Genomic DNA, 16578 nt, shown 5'->3' on the forward strand with positions numbered 1-16578 from the left:
GTGCACTGATAGATGGTCTATAGATTCAGTTAATCTATAACACTGGGGGCCAACTTTTCTGGCAGGCATGCCATAAGTCCTGCACCCGTACTGAGTGCCACTCTGATCCTCTGCCCCTGTCTGACCTGCTGCCCTGCTTTCTGCTTCCCTCTCCTCACCCCTATCTGCTGCTTGTTATGCAGAGGCTATTGTGCCATGTGCAGCATTGCGTGTCATAGGTTGGTCACCTCTGGTCTATAAGGTGCACCTCTGCACTAACTTTAGACTAACAGAATTAACTAGCTCTCTCTTTGCCTACCGTTTAAGCCTTAGAGAATGCCCTGGTCTCTCACCTAAGCTACGTATTGGGAAACAAAACCTAAACACTGACTAGAAGAGAATGCTATCCTAAAAACGTATCCTTTTTTAGAACAGATATGCATGTCCAGTCAAGCACCCACAATTGGACAATTTTGAAAACACAATACAGGGTTCATATTCAAAGGGGTTAATGTAGTGCTTTAAATCCTAATAATGAATGCCACAAGTATATTATCTTTTGAAATTTAACAGTTCTAAGTTATAGTCAAAATATTTACTGTAATTATAAAAAAGCCAGAGCTTTTACTATTGGACTTTATTATGAAAACATATGTTTCGTTGTAAAAAAAGATTAACAGTAACTCAGTAATTATCACTAAGAACTAATTAGGTGAAAAATAGAGATGTCATTCATTGAAATCTAAGATAAAATCTTCTCACTGTCCCTTTGCTCCAAATGGCTAGGATTCTATTATTAAACTATTGAATGTGTTAACATTTACATTTAAAATGTTATTTATAAACTACTTGACCTTAATTATGCTAAAATAAGTAATGTTAGCTCCTTCCACTTCTTAAAGGCACATAATTTGGTCAATCTCAGACCTTTTCCAGTGTTGTATATGTTTACTGCATCAGTGAAAAAATGCTACAAAGTCACATGCTAAAACGGTCATGATCTGATAGATAAATGGTACTTTCTTGTTATTTTTATCAAACAGGATTTACTCCCCCTCCCCGCTCCCTGTTATGAGCTGAATATCTTAAAGTCTTTGCACATCAGCTTTGGTGTGCTCACCTGTGACTAAGGGCGTTTGTGCAGTTGGTTGTTCCAGTAAGACCATATGTTGCAGGAGAGGGTTGTGTGCAGTTCCCCCATCCCTTTCCAACGTTGTAGTGCTCAAATAGGGAGTAAGGTGGGTGCCAGGAAATAAAGAGATCCTCTGTTGTAAGGTTGGAATAGCAAGTCTCTCAGCATCCTGCTGTCCTGATCCCCCCTGGAAATGCACAATTGGCAATACATATATAGCTTCTGAATGAGTCCATATAACCACAAAGCAAAAAGCTACATTAAACATCACTTACGCTGGAAGGGCCAGTTGCAGGCAGTCCTAATGTTATGTTGGGTAAGGAAGGAGATGTGTAGAGAGGAAGCTGTGTTACTGAACCTTCGCGATTCACTAGTCTGTGAGCCAAGCTGGTCTGGAAATACAATCAAGAACACTGTCACAACAGGAGAGTGTACAGAGATTATACTGAAGCCATATTTCTGTTCTGCCTCATTCACAAACTGCTGAATACAAGCCACATTAGGAAAGGAAATGAGACAGAAATAACAAAAAAGCAAAACCTTCACTTCAGATACCAAAAGATATAGAACTTAAGGGCTAAGTCGTGTCCGCGGTCTAGCCCAAGTAATAGGGATGGGCACAAAAATTCACATGTGTAATCCTTCCTGAAGGCAACAAAGTTGTTTTGAAAGGTCTCATCCAATGGTCTGGCTATAACAACCTCTGACCTAGTCACAGTCCCCCACAGAAATGGAGGACAGAAGAATCCATGAAGTGTGATGCTTTCTTCCTGTAACTAGTGATAAATCCCACTTACATCAAACTGTTCTGCAGTCTCCCTTTGGAGCTAAATTCAGTCCAACACAGCAAGCAGGAGTTGCATGCAATTGTCCCCAGAATCCTCTCCCCCACCCCGCAACTTTTCATGCAGGAAAATCTTCAGTTTCTTTGTTAAAAGATGGTCCAAGCTTCACTTGTCCCTTAGGCTAAGTACAGACAGTCAAAAAGCCCTGGGCTGAAACAATTGAATCTTTGCAGGTTTCTCTAAACTACATAGATTGAACCAATAAGCAAGTGAACTCACACTCGCTTCTGAAACCAGAAAGGCAGCCAGACCCCTGCAGTGGCCCATACCAGTAGCCACGGGGAGGGGTCAATAAGGCATGCCTCCCAGCCTACTGATCATTGCCAAAGCCTGTAGTGGGGGCTTTAATCCCCCATACCTGCCCAGAGCTGGGCACAATTCCCCCAGTCATGCCCCTTCCTCAGCCTCTAGGCCAGCTAAGGAGGGAGTGGGGGGAAAACCCATCCACCTGGCCTAGCACCAGAGCCCACCCCCTCCTCAGTCAGCCAGAAGAGTGACAGTGCTCCAGTTAGGGAACAAAGGGGAGGGGCAGACCCTGCTCTGCTGGAGCAGACAGCATAGTACAGGGCTGCAAAGCATCCTGGGATACTGGGGGACTGTGAATTAGCTTGAACCTGGCAGGGGTCTGGGATAGAAGTTCCATAAACCAGTTTGACCTAGATCAGTTAAGTCTGATACTACATCCAACTAGGTTTATCTTCAATCAATGTTGGCCATTTTGAAAGCGGTTTAAGTGCACTGAACTTCTGCTCTGTTACAGGTTTAAACTAGTTTCTGATCACTTCTGTCCCTAGCCTTACAGGACAATGTCAAAAAAATATATAACACACTAGATCGACGCTCTCTTCAGCTGACCATAGACAATTATGAATATATTACTCCCTACTGGGCAGTATAGGGAAGTTGGGCTAGAAGTGACCTCACAAGGTCATCTAGTTCAGCCTCCCTGTGTTAGGCAGGATCCTCCCCAACTGACACAGCCCAGCCACGCATCTGTCTACTTTGCTAGTGAAAATTTTCAGGGATGGAGATTCCTTGGCTTCTCTTAGTAGCCTGTTCAATGCTTGACCATTTTCATAGTCATAAAGTTCTTCCTAATCTTTACCTGCATTTCCTCTATTGCAGCTTGAGGCCATTGTTCCTAGTCCTGTCCCCTATGGCAGGTAGTTTAAATATGCTGTAGTTCCAATTATGTAGCTTTGATTTGATATTCAGGGACAGAATGTGAAATTAACTGGGTCGATTACATTATGTGTAATGCAGAACTACTTTAAAAAGTATTTTTTTTAATTTCACAGAAACTACTGTTTATAAATACTAAAGGTTTTATTGCAAAAATTGGATTGCTAATAATTGTTAGATGGGCATAGTTACCGAGTTGTTAAAGTGTTTTGTTACCACTCCAAAGACATGAATTCAATCCTCACTCCAGACTCATGAGAAAGACTGCTCCCAATCACTCTAGCTGTAAATGGACACCTGCTTATTTGGGTAGGAGTCAAAGGTGGCAAATGCAATGCTAGCTATGCCACTCCTGTGCATGCTGTTGGCTAAAGAAACTAGCTTGCCTTGACCACACTAGCCTGGTGGGCTGTTCAGCTCCAAAGAAACTAAGGTTGATTTTTTTTTAATTTCCTGAGGTCCTGGTGAGAAAATAATTGTTATGATCACACTGAATTATGCAACAGAGAGTTTTCTAACTTATGAGTCTATGGTTAAAAAAAAGGTTTTGGAAACATTTCTCATAGTTTCATAGTTTTAGGGTCGGAAGGGACCTAATAGATCTTCTAGCCCGACCCCCCGCCAGGGCGGGAGAACAACAAAAGAACCCTAAACAAAAAACGGGACTCAAATGAGTCCAGCCAGGTAGGTATCCAGCCTCTTCTTAAAGATCCCCAGGGTAGGGGCCAGCACCACCTCCCTTGGAAGTTGGTTCCAGCTCCTAACCGCCCTAACTGTGAAGTAGTTTTTTTGGATGTCCAATCTGTACCTCCTCTCCATCAACTTGTGCCCATTACTCCTTGTTATGCCAGCGGGGGCTAGGGGAAACAGCGTCTCCCCCAAACCCTTCTGGTTCCCCCTAGTGAGTTTATAGACGGTCACCAGGTCCCCCCTCAGCCTTCTCTTGTGGAGGCTGAATAGGTTCAGGTCCCGCAGTCTCTCACTGTAGGGTCTGCCCTGTTGTCCCCGGATCATGCGGGTGGCCCTCCTCTGGACCCTCTCCATGTTGTCCACATCCCTCCTGAAATGGGGCGCACAGAACTGGACACAATACTCCAGCTGCAGCCTGACCAGCGTCGCATAGAGGGGGAGGATCACCTCCCTGGCTCTACTTGAGATGCAGCTGTGGGATAAAGCTTCTCATTCAGCTTTATCTTTAAATACTAAAGAGAATGCATTTATGAAGGTGTTCAATAATATTTTATTATTTCATAGATGTACTTTAGCATGGCTGTGAAAGGATTTTCAAATTATGAAGTTGAGATATTTTTATTCAAAGTACTGAAGTCAATGGAAATTTGCAATTAACTTCCATGAATGCAGAATCAGGCCTGTTTGCAATGATGAAAAGGAAAATAATTATCTTTTATTTATCTTAAAAACCACACTAAACTGCAAAATAAAGAAAGACTTTTGCAAACCATAAACAAAATAGTATATACCTGAGACTTATTACTGAAAATTAGAATTACTGAATACAGAATGAGAAAGGCCACTCTTCTGTAAGACTAATGCTAATGATAAGGACAGGGTAGAGGGGAACACAGATAAGTAGCATGGAAAACTCTGCTGGCAAAGATGGCAAATATAATTTTTTTAAGACCGCTTTTCCAAACAAATATTTTACTCACTTGTTTCAATTTTTGAGTCCCTTCCCCTGTTTGCAAGTTTATTAATCAGAATTATTAAAAATGTATTATAGAACAGGTCTCACTTTTCTTTACAGGAAGAAACATTTTATTAAATAAGTTTTCATCAAGGCAAAATAGGAGAGCAATATGTTCTGATACTAAGTAGCGTGTGTGTGCATGTGTATATGTTTTTACATGTACATAAACATATGTATAGCATGTATGCATGTATATTCGCTTATTTGCCGAGGTAATTTTGAACATTTCCTGGCAATTTTTCTTTAAAGTATTTTCAAAACGTTAGTGTAATACACACTGAAAATAAGATAGGTACTGTAAGTACTGAAACCTTTAACTGATCTTGTAAAAGAAACAAAATAACATCTATTTACTCTTTAAACAATCAATGCCCATTTAGATATGCCTCATTCTCAGGAGGATTTATTTGTTTTAAACAAAACTGAGTGAAAAAGGCAACAGTTTGAAACCAACTCTGAACACAATATTTAAATTCCATTATCATCATCTTAAACATACAGGATCCATCTATAAATTGTACATAAATGTCTGTAGAATTACAAAGCAATGCAGAATTCCAGCACCTACAATTTATCTGTAATCAGCCACCTTTTCTGTAGTCTTATATCAAACAAAATATCAATGAATGCCAAATACCCTTGCAAGTTGGAAAAACAGTTGTAAGATTTAAAAGTAAATGTATGTATCTATTGTAAATAGAATGGGGCTGCATTCTTTCCACAACTGAGGCCAGTAATTTAAATTGTGTAAACTAGAATAAATAATCGCCCTCAGTATGGGTGATGAGATGAACATCTAATCAAGTGACACAAAAAAAAAGATACATTTCTCATTTAAAACCATCGAGGAAAATGCGGGCAACTGGTTCAGCTAGTAACATGGGCTACAGTGCTTACAGACAGGGAAGCAGGGCATGAGCACTATTCAGCAGAAGCAAATGTTGAATGTAGGGAAGACTTACTTATACTTGTATTTAAATTATTACAGCAATGTGGTTTATTAACTATATTTTTGCTCTCATCCATAACATGATAAAACAGGTGAGAAAACTCGGGATGTAAATTCTGGACAAAAAACCAAAACAAAACCAGAACAGAATTTTTACTTTTCACAAAGACATGCCTCACTCAAACTTTAGGCAGGCAAGTTCTCTGGGTAAGTGTTATCTTTTATTAGACCAACTAAATAGTTGAAAAAAAGTGTTCTTTGCAAGTTTTTGGGCACAAACAAAAAAGCTTTGCTATTTTAAAATAATTCACGGGTCACTGTGCATGTTTTCTTACCTGTACCAAGGCTATAGTGAATCAGAAATTACAATAAAACTAAGAAGGAGGTAAGGGAAATGGCAGGTCATCTTTTATACGTTGTGATCTTGTCCAGAAAATAATTTTGATAATAGACTGGCTATCTGGTAGCACTCACACTTCAATCTTAATTATCCAACTTTGCTGCTTTACAAGAGGCAAAAAATGGACATCACACATACTACTGCAGTCTCACTGAAGAAAGTCGTTGGTGACTAAATGGACATTTGGACATTATGGAACTTTAACTAAAGCCCCTGTTAACTTGGATGTTTTAATTACCCTCCCACACATCTCGAGCCCTGTTAAACATGGGAAATCAAACTGCTCCTCCTTCAATAAAGACTCAACCCTGTTAGACTAGCTGTGGTTTACTGTGTCAAGTGAAGTGACCCACACTGTACTGCATGAGTGATTTAGTGTTACAAAGATTTCTATGATATCTTTTGTTGATTGAGGGCTTTTCTTCCCCTTAATTATGTGTTAAATCTTATTAGAAATAAATAGAGACAAAACTGTACTAACCTAGAAAACTGAAACAGCCTAGATATATGCCTCAAAGTGAATCTTCCATTGTCCAGAATCACAAATCAGAGAGAAACACTGGGCACATAAACGAACTTTGTAATTAAATAAACTATTTTTTGCAGAAGAGTTTATGATTATGATTGCAAGAATAATAGTCGAGACGAAGTTTAGAAATGAGAAATGCATCAACCAGGTCTGGATAATTATATAAGACCTCTCAAAAAATGAAGACGATGCGATCCATCTAGTCCAATATTTTGCTTTCGACAGTGTCCAGCACCAAATGCTTCAAAAGTAAAGTGTAAAATTGCTGCATTTTATGGAATTATGTATTAGAAGTTTATTATTAATAAATCGTTTATGGAAAGTTAGTATCAAACAGTGATTATGTGAAGCCAGGACTTAAACTGTATGAAGCTATGAGGATATTAAGATTTGGCATAAAACATCAAGGTACTTAAGAAAGCCGTCCAATATACTTTCTTGCTCTCACACTTGTAATCTAACAGTGTTTATAGTAATCCACTTCATGGGCATGAAATGATTCTACATTATAAAACAAAAATAAATTCCCATGATTTAAAAATATCTACATTTTGAACTGTCTTAAGTTCTCTCCCAACATCTCTCCTTCTTTTATCTATCAGTTCATAATATGACTATGGCAAATTACAGTAAGCACCTATATGAACAGGCTCAGGCTAAGCACTTTATCTATATAAAACATGTTTAATCTTCACTGGTTCTGAAAGTAGTCATCCCAAGGTCTGTTCCAAATCAAGGTCTAAGGTTTCCTGTATGACTGACACTGGTCTTGATAAACTATGAGCATGTAAAATCTTGAACATATTCAGTGTAAGCATGACTGTTAAAACCAAGGTAAAGAACAGTGCTATACCTCTGCCTGAATACTTGTGACTGATCCTGTAATTCCATTCTCAGCACTTATGTTATTGGAGCTGTTGTTTGGAGAACTGGGACCAGATCCGGGAGCACTGTTGCATGCAGAGTCTAAAACACATCCAAAAACAACTATTAGAAAACACCACAAAGTCTTCCTGCAAGGAAATTTAGATAGATAACAGAATCCCTGAAGTTCCATGTTGGAAAAAAGGAAAACCCCATAAACTTCAACAGGAAATTTACAATTCTGGAAATATATCAACAATAAGTACTTTTAAGCACTCTATCTAAACACTTACTTTACTTATATTTTTTCCTCCCAAGTAGTAGTAGTTTTTCTGGGGCTTTTTATAGTTTGTCAGTAACATTAAATATGATTAAAAACACAAGACCTAGAAAGCATGATTAAGCCAAATTGGAATATGTCAAACTCTTTGGCTACATTTTTATGAAGTGCCTCCTCCAATCCACTTTAGCCTTTAATCTTAATCATGCCTAACTTTAATCATAGCTCCTACTGTATGAGACTTTACACTTGAGCAATTACAAAACTTTCTTGGGTTTGACATTTTCCCATGTACTCTTCTGATATATCTGGATTTATTCATATTTTAAATGGAAACATGCTTTCATTATTGAATACCACAGCTGACATCTAAATTTTATAAGTGTCACAGGCTTTTCTAATGAACTTAACTGGTCACGCCCTTTGGGGTTGTTATTTGTTAAGTACTAACAGTGTGTGTATATATGTGTATACTGAGAAGCCCTCAAAACACACAAGTGGACTGAAATAATTTACACTAACTAAAGTCTTTGCTTTATTACACACACTGTGGTAAACAGTGAATTCACAGCTACCAAAAAACTTTACTGTCCTCAACCATGCTGGACACAGCTGCCTCCAGCTGGTAAGTCTGTTGTGGTGGACAAAGGAGGGAGGGAAGGGGGGGGGGCAGATCAACGCCCCCACAGCAAGGGAGGGATTGGGGGGCTGGGAAAAGTTGCCCAGCCAGGGTGGAGGGGGGTGGGGAGGGGCACAGGACTCAGGAAGCAGGGCTCCTGCCACTGAGCGCCGCCGCTGGTCTGTGAGCTACTCTTCTGATGGGTCCTCCAGCAGCTCTTGATGCCAGTCCGGGAGGGCATGGGAGTGGATATGTGCCCCCGAATCCGCACAGGGTGGCTAGGCCGGGCTGCACTCCAGACAGGTGGCAGAAGGCACTGGGAGCAGGGGCTATGCCCTGCCACTGCTTGCATAGCTGGGGCGGGGAGGTGCAGGACAGTGCCGCTGAGCTGTCTAGAACAAGTGGCACGCAGCGGCGGAAACCGCAGCGGAGGAAGCCGCTCCAGCCTTCCCGTGCCTCCCAGACAAGCTGCAGCTTTGCCACAGCTGGGCGAGCAGTGGCAGGGCATGGGGGCTGGTGTGTGCACCTGGATCGGGGCGGGCTGGTGGAAAGGGCTATAGGGAATTTTAAGGTGGCTGCAGCCCGCCCCATGGCCCCTGCTCCACTGTGCTCTGCTGGGCGGGTGGAGCCAGTGCTGGGGCTAGCCTCCTGGAGTGCAGCCCTGGCTCCACCCACCCCGCAGAGTGCAGCCCAGCATTGGGGGCTTGCCACCTGGAGCGCAGCCCTGGCTCCATCTGCCCCATGGACCACAGCCTGGTGGTGGGCAGCTGGAACAAGCCTCCTGGAGTGCAGCCCAGCTGATCTGGGGGCACATGCCCACTCCCACACCCTCCCAGACCGGTGGTGAGAGTTGCCAGAGGAGCCACTGGAAGAGCAGCCCCAAGACTGGTGCCACATAGTGGCAGGAGCCCCCCTCCCCAAGTCCCGTGTCTCCCCGCCAGGGCTGGGCAGCTTGTCCCAGCCCCAGCTCCAGCCTCAATCCCTCCCTCCCTGTGGGGCATTGATCTGCTCCCCCTCCTCCCACGCCCCTTCCCTCCCCCCTCCGCCCACCACAATAGACTTACCACATGGAGGAAGCTGCATCCAGTGTGGTCAAGGACTGCTGCCTGTTTAGTCTATGGCTGAATCTCTGAATCAGTGCTGAATCTCTCCAAATTGATTCAGAGGCTTCCAAATCGATTTGGACCTTTTAATGGATCTCCTAATTTGATTCGGATTCAGAGATTCGGCCACCAAATCAGCAGCCTTGGTCTGTAAAGGGTCCCTTCTCCTTTTGTATATTGGACAGTTTTCAGTGTTTCCATTTTGATTATTTTACAAGGTAAAAATTACTGTAAAATGTTCAAATACAGGAAAAGTCGATTGGATTAACCTCAGAAGAATCTTCTGGTAGCTGAGATGCAACAGTCAGAAGAAATCTGCAGCCCTGTACTGGGAAGTTTCAGTAGAAATGGAACCAACTGTTATGACTATTGGAACTGAAAACAGCTTTTAATTGTTTTGTTGCTAAGCCCCCTTAAAGTGGTTAGTGGGATAATTCAGCACATATTGTTATAAGAGAAGGGTAAATAGATTTACTCTCCTTTGTAATCAAGAGAAATTTAAGGATTAAGTAGCAATTTAAAACATTGTGGAAAGTAGTTGCAACTAGTAGTGATTTAGAAGTTCCAAGGTTTCCTTTCTATAAATCTATTGCCATTCTGATCATTACTAGCCCCATGCCTTTTATCTATATGGCTATGCAGGCTCCAGCAAACATCCAAGGAAACTAAATGGGCTAATCTAGCTATGGGTCCATGGCATTATGGAACTGTCTCTGAAGTTCAGCAGCTAACCTCTTCACATCTCCCATTGAATCCTCTGAATTCTCAAGTCATGCCTTCCCACTTACTTGTACAGAACAAAATGCTGAGAAGACTTTGTGGAATACAGCTACAGGTATAAACATGGTATCATGTTGTGCTGAACAAAATGGAAGAACTGATTCCCTTATACAAATACTTTTTCCTGACACTGTAAGAGGTGATTACTATCCATGATTGCTCTTTATTATATCAAATTATCCAAACAAGGACTAAGATATTCTCTTTATCTGTGGACTTGCCTAATCTTCAAAAGCAACGTATGTTCTCTTTGGCTGTAAAGATATGAGAACAATGTTATCAAGTTCATAGGAAAGTAGGGCTGGAAAGGGTTTCATGAAGTCATCTAGTCCAGTTCCTGCTCAAGGCAGGATTATCCCTAACTAAACCAGCCCAGCCAGATGGCAGTCCAATCTGCTCTTGAAAATTTCCAGGGATGGAGATTCCACAGTTTCTCTAGATAGCCTGTTAAAATGCTTGACAACCCTTACAGTAAGTAAGCCCAACCTAATTTCCATTCTGAATTTCCTTTGCTGCAACACAAGGCTATTGCTCCTAGTTCTGTCCCCTCTGGCCACAGAGAACAGTCAATCCCCATCCTCTTTATATTTGCCCTTCAGGCTGTTGAAGGATGTTATCAAATTCCCTCCCACACTTTTCCTCTCCAGATTAAACTCTAGCTCTCTTTCAATCATTCCTTATAGATGATGCTTCCCAGGCTTCTATTTTTGTTGTGCTGTGCTGAATTATTTCCAATCTGTCCATATCCTTCTTGAAGTGTGGTGCCCAAAACTAGACACAGTGCTCACCATGGCTGAATAGGAAGGAAAAATAACTCCCTTTAATTTGTATATTAACACCTGTTAATATAACCCAGTATGCTCTTGGCTTTTTTTTTTTTTTTTTTTGCGCAACAGGAGCATATATGGTTGGCTCATCTTCAGCAATGTTTGGTCTACTGTAATATACATGTCCTTCTCTGCAGTACCACAGCCTAGCCCAGGGGTGGGCAAAATGGTGAATGCGGCTGGTGGCTGGACTCCATTTCCCAGCAGCCCCTGCCCGCATCACTGCGGCAGGTTTCCATGGAGACCCCAGCAGCGGCAGCGCCATGACAGCACAGGCCAAGCCCAGCAGTACACAGCTTGGTGGGAAGGGGCTCTGCAGTCAGGGCTGGGATCTTATAGTGGTGACAGCATGGTCCGGAACTGGGGCAGAGCCATGATGCCCTGCCTGCACGCCTTTGCCTGGGGTATATGGGCAGCGGATCACAGCTCTGCCCCAGTTCTGGACCATGCTGTCACTGCTGCAAGATCACAATCCTGGAACAGCTCCCCACCCATTTGCGTGCCCTGCCAGCGCCACTGGGGTGGTCTCCATGAAAACCCTGGCCCTGTACTGTCACGGTCCGCTGTTGCTGGGGTCTCCATGGAAACCGGCCACTGCAATGCAGGCAAGGGCTGCCCACCCCTGGCCTAGTCAGTAATACCCCAGTCTATATTTTTGCATGCAATTATACTTGTACTTGTTTAATTTCAGCTGACTGATTGTGGAGCATTTCTCCAGCCTGTCCAGGTCATTATAGATCATAGCCCTTCCCTCAAGAGTGTCTGCAACTCCACCTAACTTGCTGTCATCCTCAAACTTGCTTGGCATACACTCAAATCCCACTGTCCAAATCATTAATGAAGATGTTAAACAGTATCAGACCCATGACAGACCCCTGAGGAACCCCACTTGATATCTCCTCCCAACTAGACATTGAGCCATTGAGGACTACTTGTTGAGTACGGTGATCCACATAGTTTTGTATGAACCTTACATCTTCCTCTTGTCTGTATTTTTCTTTTTAAATTAATAATGCGAATGTTGCAGGAGATGGAATCAAAAGCTTTGCTCAAGTTGAGATAAATCACATCTACTGCTCTCTCCCTATCCAGAGAGTCTGTCACCTTATCATAGAAAGCAAGCAGGTTGGTCATGCCTGACTTGCTCTTGGTGAATCCATGCTGATAGCTCCTGATCAACTTGCTCTCCTCTACGTGTTTCACAATAGATTCCTTAAGGACCTGTTCCATGATTTTTCCAGATATTGACTATAATTCTCCATATCTACCTTTTCCCCTCTTTTTAAAAATGGGCCCTATATTTGATCTTTTTTCAGCCATCCAGGACCTCACCTGACCTCCACAAGTTTTCAAAGATGATAGCCAATGGCTCTGAAATTACCTCAAATTCCTTCAATATTCTAGGGTGTATCCCATTTAGCCTTGCTGACTTGAAAACATCTAACTTCTCTAAATCATCCCTAACTTGTTTCTCCTCTAGGCTTTTTGTCTGCTTCCCTATCTTTCCTGCCAAATGCCTTTGTTATCCAGTAGCTGTCCCTGTTTGTGCAGACTGAAGTCATAAAGGCATTAAATACTTCAGCCTTGTTGACATCATTCAAAGGCATTACATACTTCAGTCTTTTGCATTCTGTAACTGACCTATGGTTTCTCTGGTCTTCTTACTTTCAACATACACTCGCTGAGTCTCCAGGGATGCTGGAAATAGGGAAAAACTCTTGCCAAGTGATTACAGAAGCAGAAATAACCAAAGGTATTTTTAAATGCTGGTTGGAGATGTGGCTCTAATTTAGTTGTATATGTGAACATCACCCTCTGTAGGTAGAAGAACTGACCCTCCAAAAATCAGGGTACTGAAGCAGAAAACACTGTCTGCTACATCACCTTGCACATTCCAGGTACAATTGCATTCCAAGGTTGAAAACCTGGTTATACCCCATGTGATGAATATATAAATCAGGCAGAACACCTGCAGCACACAATTTTAGAAATGAGAGGCAATTGTGTTTCAAAAAAAAGAAAAAGCCTCATTACTCTCATGTCTTGCCTCCTGCTGTTGGGGTGGTATTTCTTTCTCCAATTAAGTGAGCACTTAGCAGTAGCATTTTGAGTAAAAAGAACCTAATTAACTTGAAATCTCACTATCTAGCTTTCACTACAGCCCATCAAAAATCTAGACATTTTAGTACAAGCATTTTGGTTGGACAGAGAACATATGTACCTCTGTACATTAGGCATCATGAAGCATGATTTATTATGGTTCATGCATATTTCCTAAAGATAATAAAAGTGTGGCATTCAACTTCTGTGATATATTCAAGTTCCGATTCCATTTAAGGATATTCTTTATAGATTAAAGGTGCAGTTGCTCCTAAAAAGTGATGGTAAAATAGCTTTTTTGACACAACAAACCTCTTTCTACATGTATCTAGAGTCAAGCCTTATGACTAATCACAAAATAAAATATCACGGCTTTTCATTCCTACCAGTGAGATAACATGCCACACTGTATGTGAGCAGAATTCTGATGCTTCTCATACACCATCAACATTATTAACCAAGTTCCAGTAAGCTACCCACACCTGCACACACCTATTGAAAATCAGAGGTACAGACAGAAGTCATGGAAGGCACTGTTTGAAAACAGTGAGGTGACACAGGTTTTATTAAAACCTAATTTTTCCCACAAACATAATTACAGGTAGCAATGGATAAAAAGGAAAGGAACAGGCTTGACTTTCAGCTGCTGTGAAATTTACAGGGCTGTCAGTTAGGAAAAAATACCTATTTACTTGAAAGATGAGAGTGCTTGATAAAGAGATCCTGCACAGATACTCACAGATCCATATGAAACCATTAGGGCAGAATCACTTTTCAAAGCAGAACTGTGCTTTAAAGATGCTTGAATTACAAAGCTGTGCTTTACAGTGTCAGGAAGAGCCATGAAAAGCATAAATGAATTGTCACCTAGGTGTCCTTACAAACAGCCATCTCTAGATGGTGCTAAATATTAAACTTTACGGTAATCAAGAGCTTTACTTCAAGGTGCAGTTTCTCCAGAAAAGACACTTAAAAAAAGAGCTATACAAATGCAATTTGAATATACACTGTCTGCTGTAAAGCAATGCTTACGTTAAGGTGTAATCATATAACGAGCAATAGAGGACTCAAGATTAATATTAAATGGTTTTGTTTTAAAGCTCATGCAGGTATAAATGTTGTCTTACCAACTGGCTCCATGGACATTAATAGAGATGCCTCTTAAAAGCTTTTATACTTTGTTTTCCAACAAGTATTTTAAGGTATGTCTACCATCTTAAAACACTATGCTAGCTCCAGCGGTACAAGAAACAAGTCTAAAACCTCAAGTTATAAAACATAATCTAATGACTTGGAAAAACTGACTTCACTGATGAATGTCCAGGGATCAAATATTCTTGACTCATACCTATGATGAGTGTTAAACATGACTAACAGAGCTTCAAATATTTAGGCGTTTTTAGCAGGCTTTATTTATATAAAGTACACCAAAAGGTGTAGAGAAACCCAAACTAAAGAGTTAATTAGATGTATATATGGTTTTTAAAGAGAGACACCTTGCACAGAATGCGGAAGGTGACACAACTTTCATCTGCTTACCAGACATACCTGTAACATCCAATGGACGCTTCTTAAGAGCAGTAACCACTGGGCCATCTTTTCTCCGTAACAATGGGCTGCTCCGTCTTTCAGCAACTTTTTGCTTTAGCCTGGATCGTAATTTCAGATTGGGTTCAGAAGCTGAGTAGAAAAGGAAAAATTATCACTGAAAACAGAGCTCCAGTTCATATAATCTTATTTGTTATTTCCCACTAAGTACATTGGCTAAATGAAATGAAATGTACAGAATAAGTACCAACAGATGTCTTCTGTACTAGTACAGCTGATAATGGTTAATGTTATTCCAAAAACAATGCTACTTTTATTGCTGGACAGTGCTTTGCAGTATAACTTACTAAAAAGTTAATCATAGCTAGGATGATGCAAGATACTTATCTGCAACATGTTTATGACCACAGTACAGTTGAACCCCTAACTGTGATGAAGGGAAAGACTAGTAATGGATACTCTATAAATTAACAAAGGAGTGAATTGGTCTGTGTAGGAAAATAAAAACAAGGAACAAGGGGCTGGATTCCCTATGCCTAGTTCAGCTTGTTGTATGACTGAATGATGTCAAGTATTTTGAAAAAAATTTACCTTTAACATGTTAAGATACTTTAAGGCCAAAGGCACGTCTGTGGAATCAGGGAATTTATAAAAACCAAACCCTATTACATCATTCAGGATACATTTTTCATGTACTCTTAACTAGAGTTTCAAACAGGAAAATGTTCCAAGATGCCTTAAATTTAAATTGAAAAAGCCAGCAGATGTTAACAGAGCTTTCATATCTGCCTTAGTGGTAACTGGGAACAGTGACCTGTTGGCATTACATGCTTGACAGGCAGTGTTTTGAACAGATAAAGAAATGTGGAAAAAGCTAAAAAGGTTCCTGCAAAAAGACGATTTACTTTAATATATCCGAAATATTTGCTTTAGTGTTTTAAAATTCCTGACAGTTACGGGATTTGTGAACTGAAACTAAATTTTCTCTTCCTCCACTCTAAACAATCCTGCTATATAATCCTATGCAAATCTTGTGTTCTCATCACTGAATACTGATACATTTGTGCCCAAGGGTCAATAATGTACAACTTCTGCAGCAGACTTAAAATGGGGTTTGCAAACTGATTTGGATTAACAAAGTCTGGCTACTGATATATTTCCCTATGGTTGTCTTTGACCGCTAGATTGCATAGAAGGGCCAAACAGGCTGTCTTAACTGCAGGGATGATAAATTTGTGATCAAATGTTTAAAGTTAAGCCATCAAAACTGTTCTTTGATGAAACTTCAGAAAAGGAGCTTTTCATGAATAAGCCATGGACAGAAGAAAAATTGTCTACCTTAATTTGGTTTTTAAAAAAGATAAAGGAAGTACTTAAAAACAGGTGTCAGACTGATCAAGATCATGTTTAAAATGTAATCTGAAATGCATTAATAAAAAAGCAAATCATGTTATACAGGATTTACATATAAAATGCAAGAAGAATGAATGCAAATCTGTTGTTTACTAGAATCAACAAAATTAGAGGGGGCTTTCAAGTTAGAAATGCACAGTCTGCACTAGTCAGTAGCTTTGTTTTAGAGAAGCACTTCAAGTTAGTGTAAAACTAGTTTTAAATGAAAACATGGTCCATTAGACATAAGGACACCCAAAGCCTCATGACATGCTCTTTATCTTTAAGGCTATCTTTAAAATGTACAGTAATACATGCTCTAAATAAAATATTAACAACTA

The 16578-nt window shown here is 40.7% G+C and overlaps 1 protein-coding gene across 4 annotated transcripts in view; it reads right to left on the reverse strand.

The window, feature by feature from the left end:
- The window catches only part of HDAC4 (histone deacetylase 4), a 422181-nt gene that overhangs the window by 118786 nt on the left and 286817 nt on the right, over positions 1–16578 (reverse strand). For 3 of the 4 annotated variants that reach the window (XM_025199370.1, XM_025199369.1, XM_025199371.1), the window contains 4 exons: positions 14837–14977; positions 7578–7690; positions 1387–1503; positions 1100–1298 (listed from right to left, as the gene is read on the reverse strand). In XM_025199370.1, coding sequence (XP_025055155.1) covers positions 1100–1298; positions 1387–1503; positions 7578–7690; positions 14837–14977 — 570 coding nt within the window. The remainder of the gene's footprint in view (positions 1–1099; positions 1299–1386; positions 1504–7577; positions 7691–14836; positions 14978–16578) is intronic. The other variant, XM_014518186.2, reaches the window with a different exon arrangement.

The sequence above is a fragment of the Alligator sinensis genome, unplaced genomic scaffold (assembly GCF_000455745.1).
Source record: "Alligator sinensis unplaced genomic scaffold, ASM45574v1 scaffold233_2, whole genome shotgun sequence".
Taxonomy (NCBI): Eukaryota; Metazoa; Chordata; order Crocodylia; family Alligatoridae; genus Alligator; species Alligator sinensis.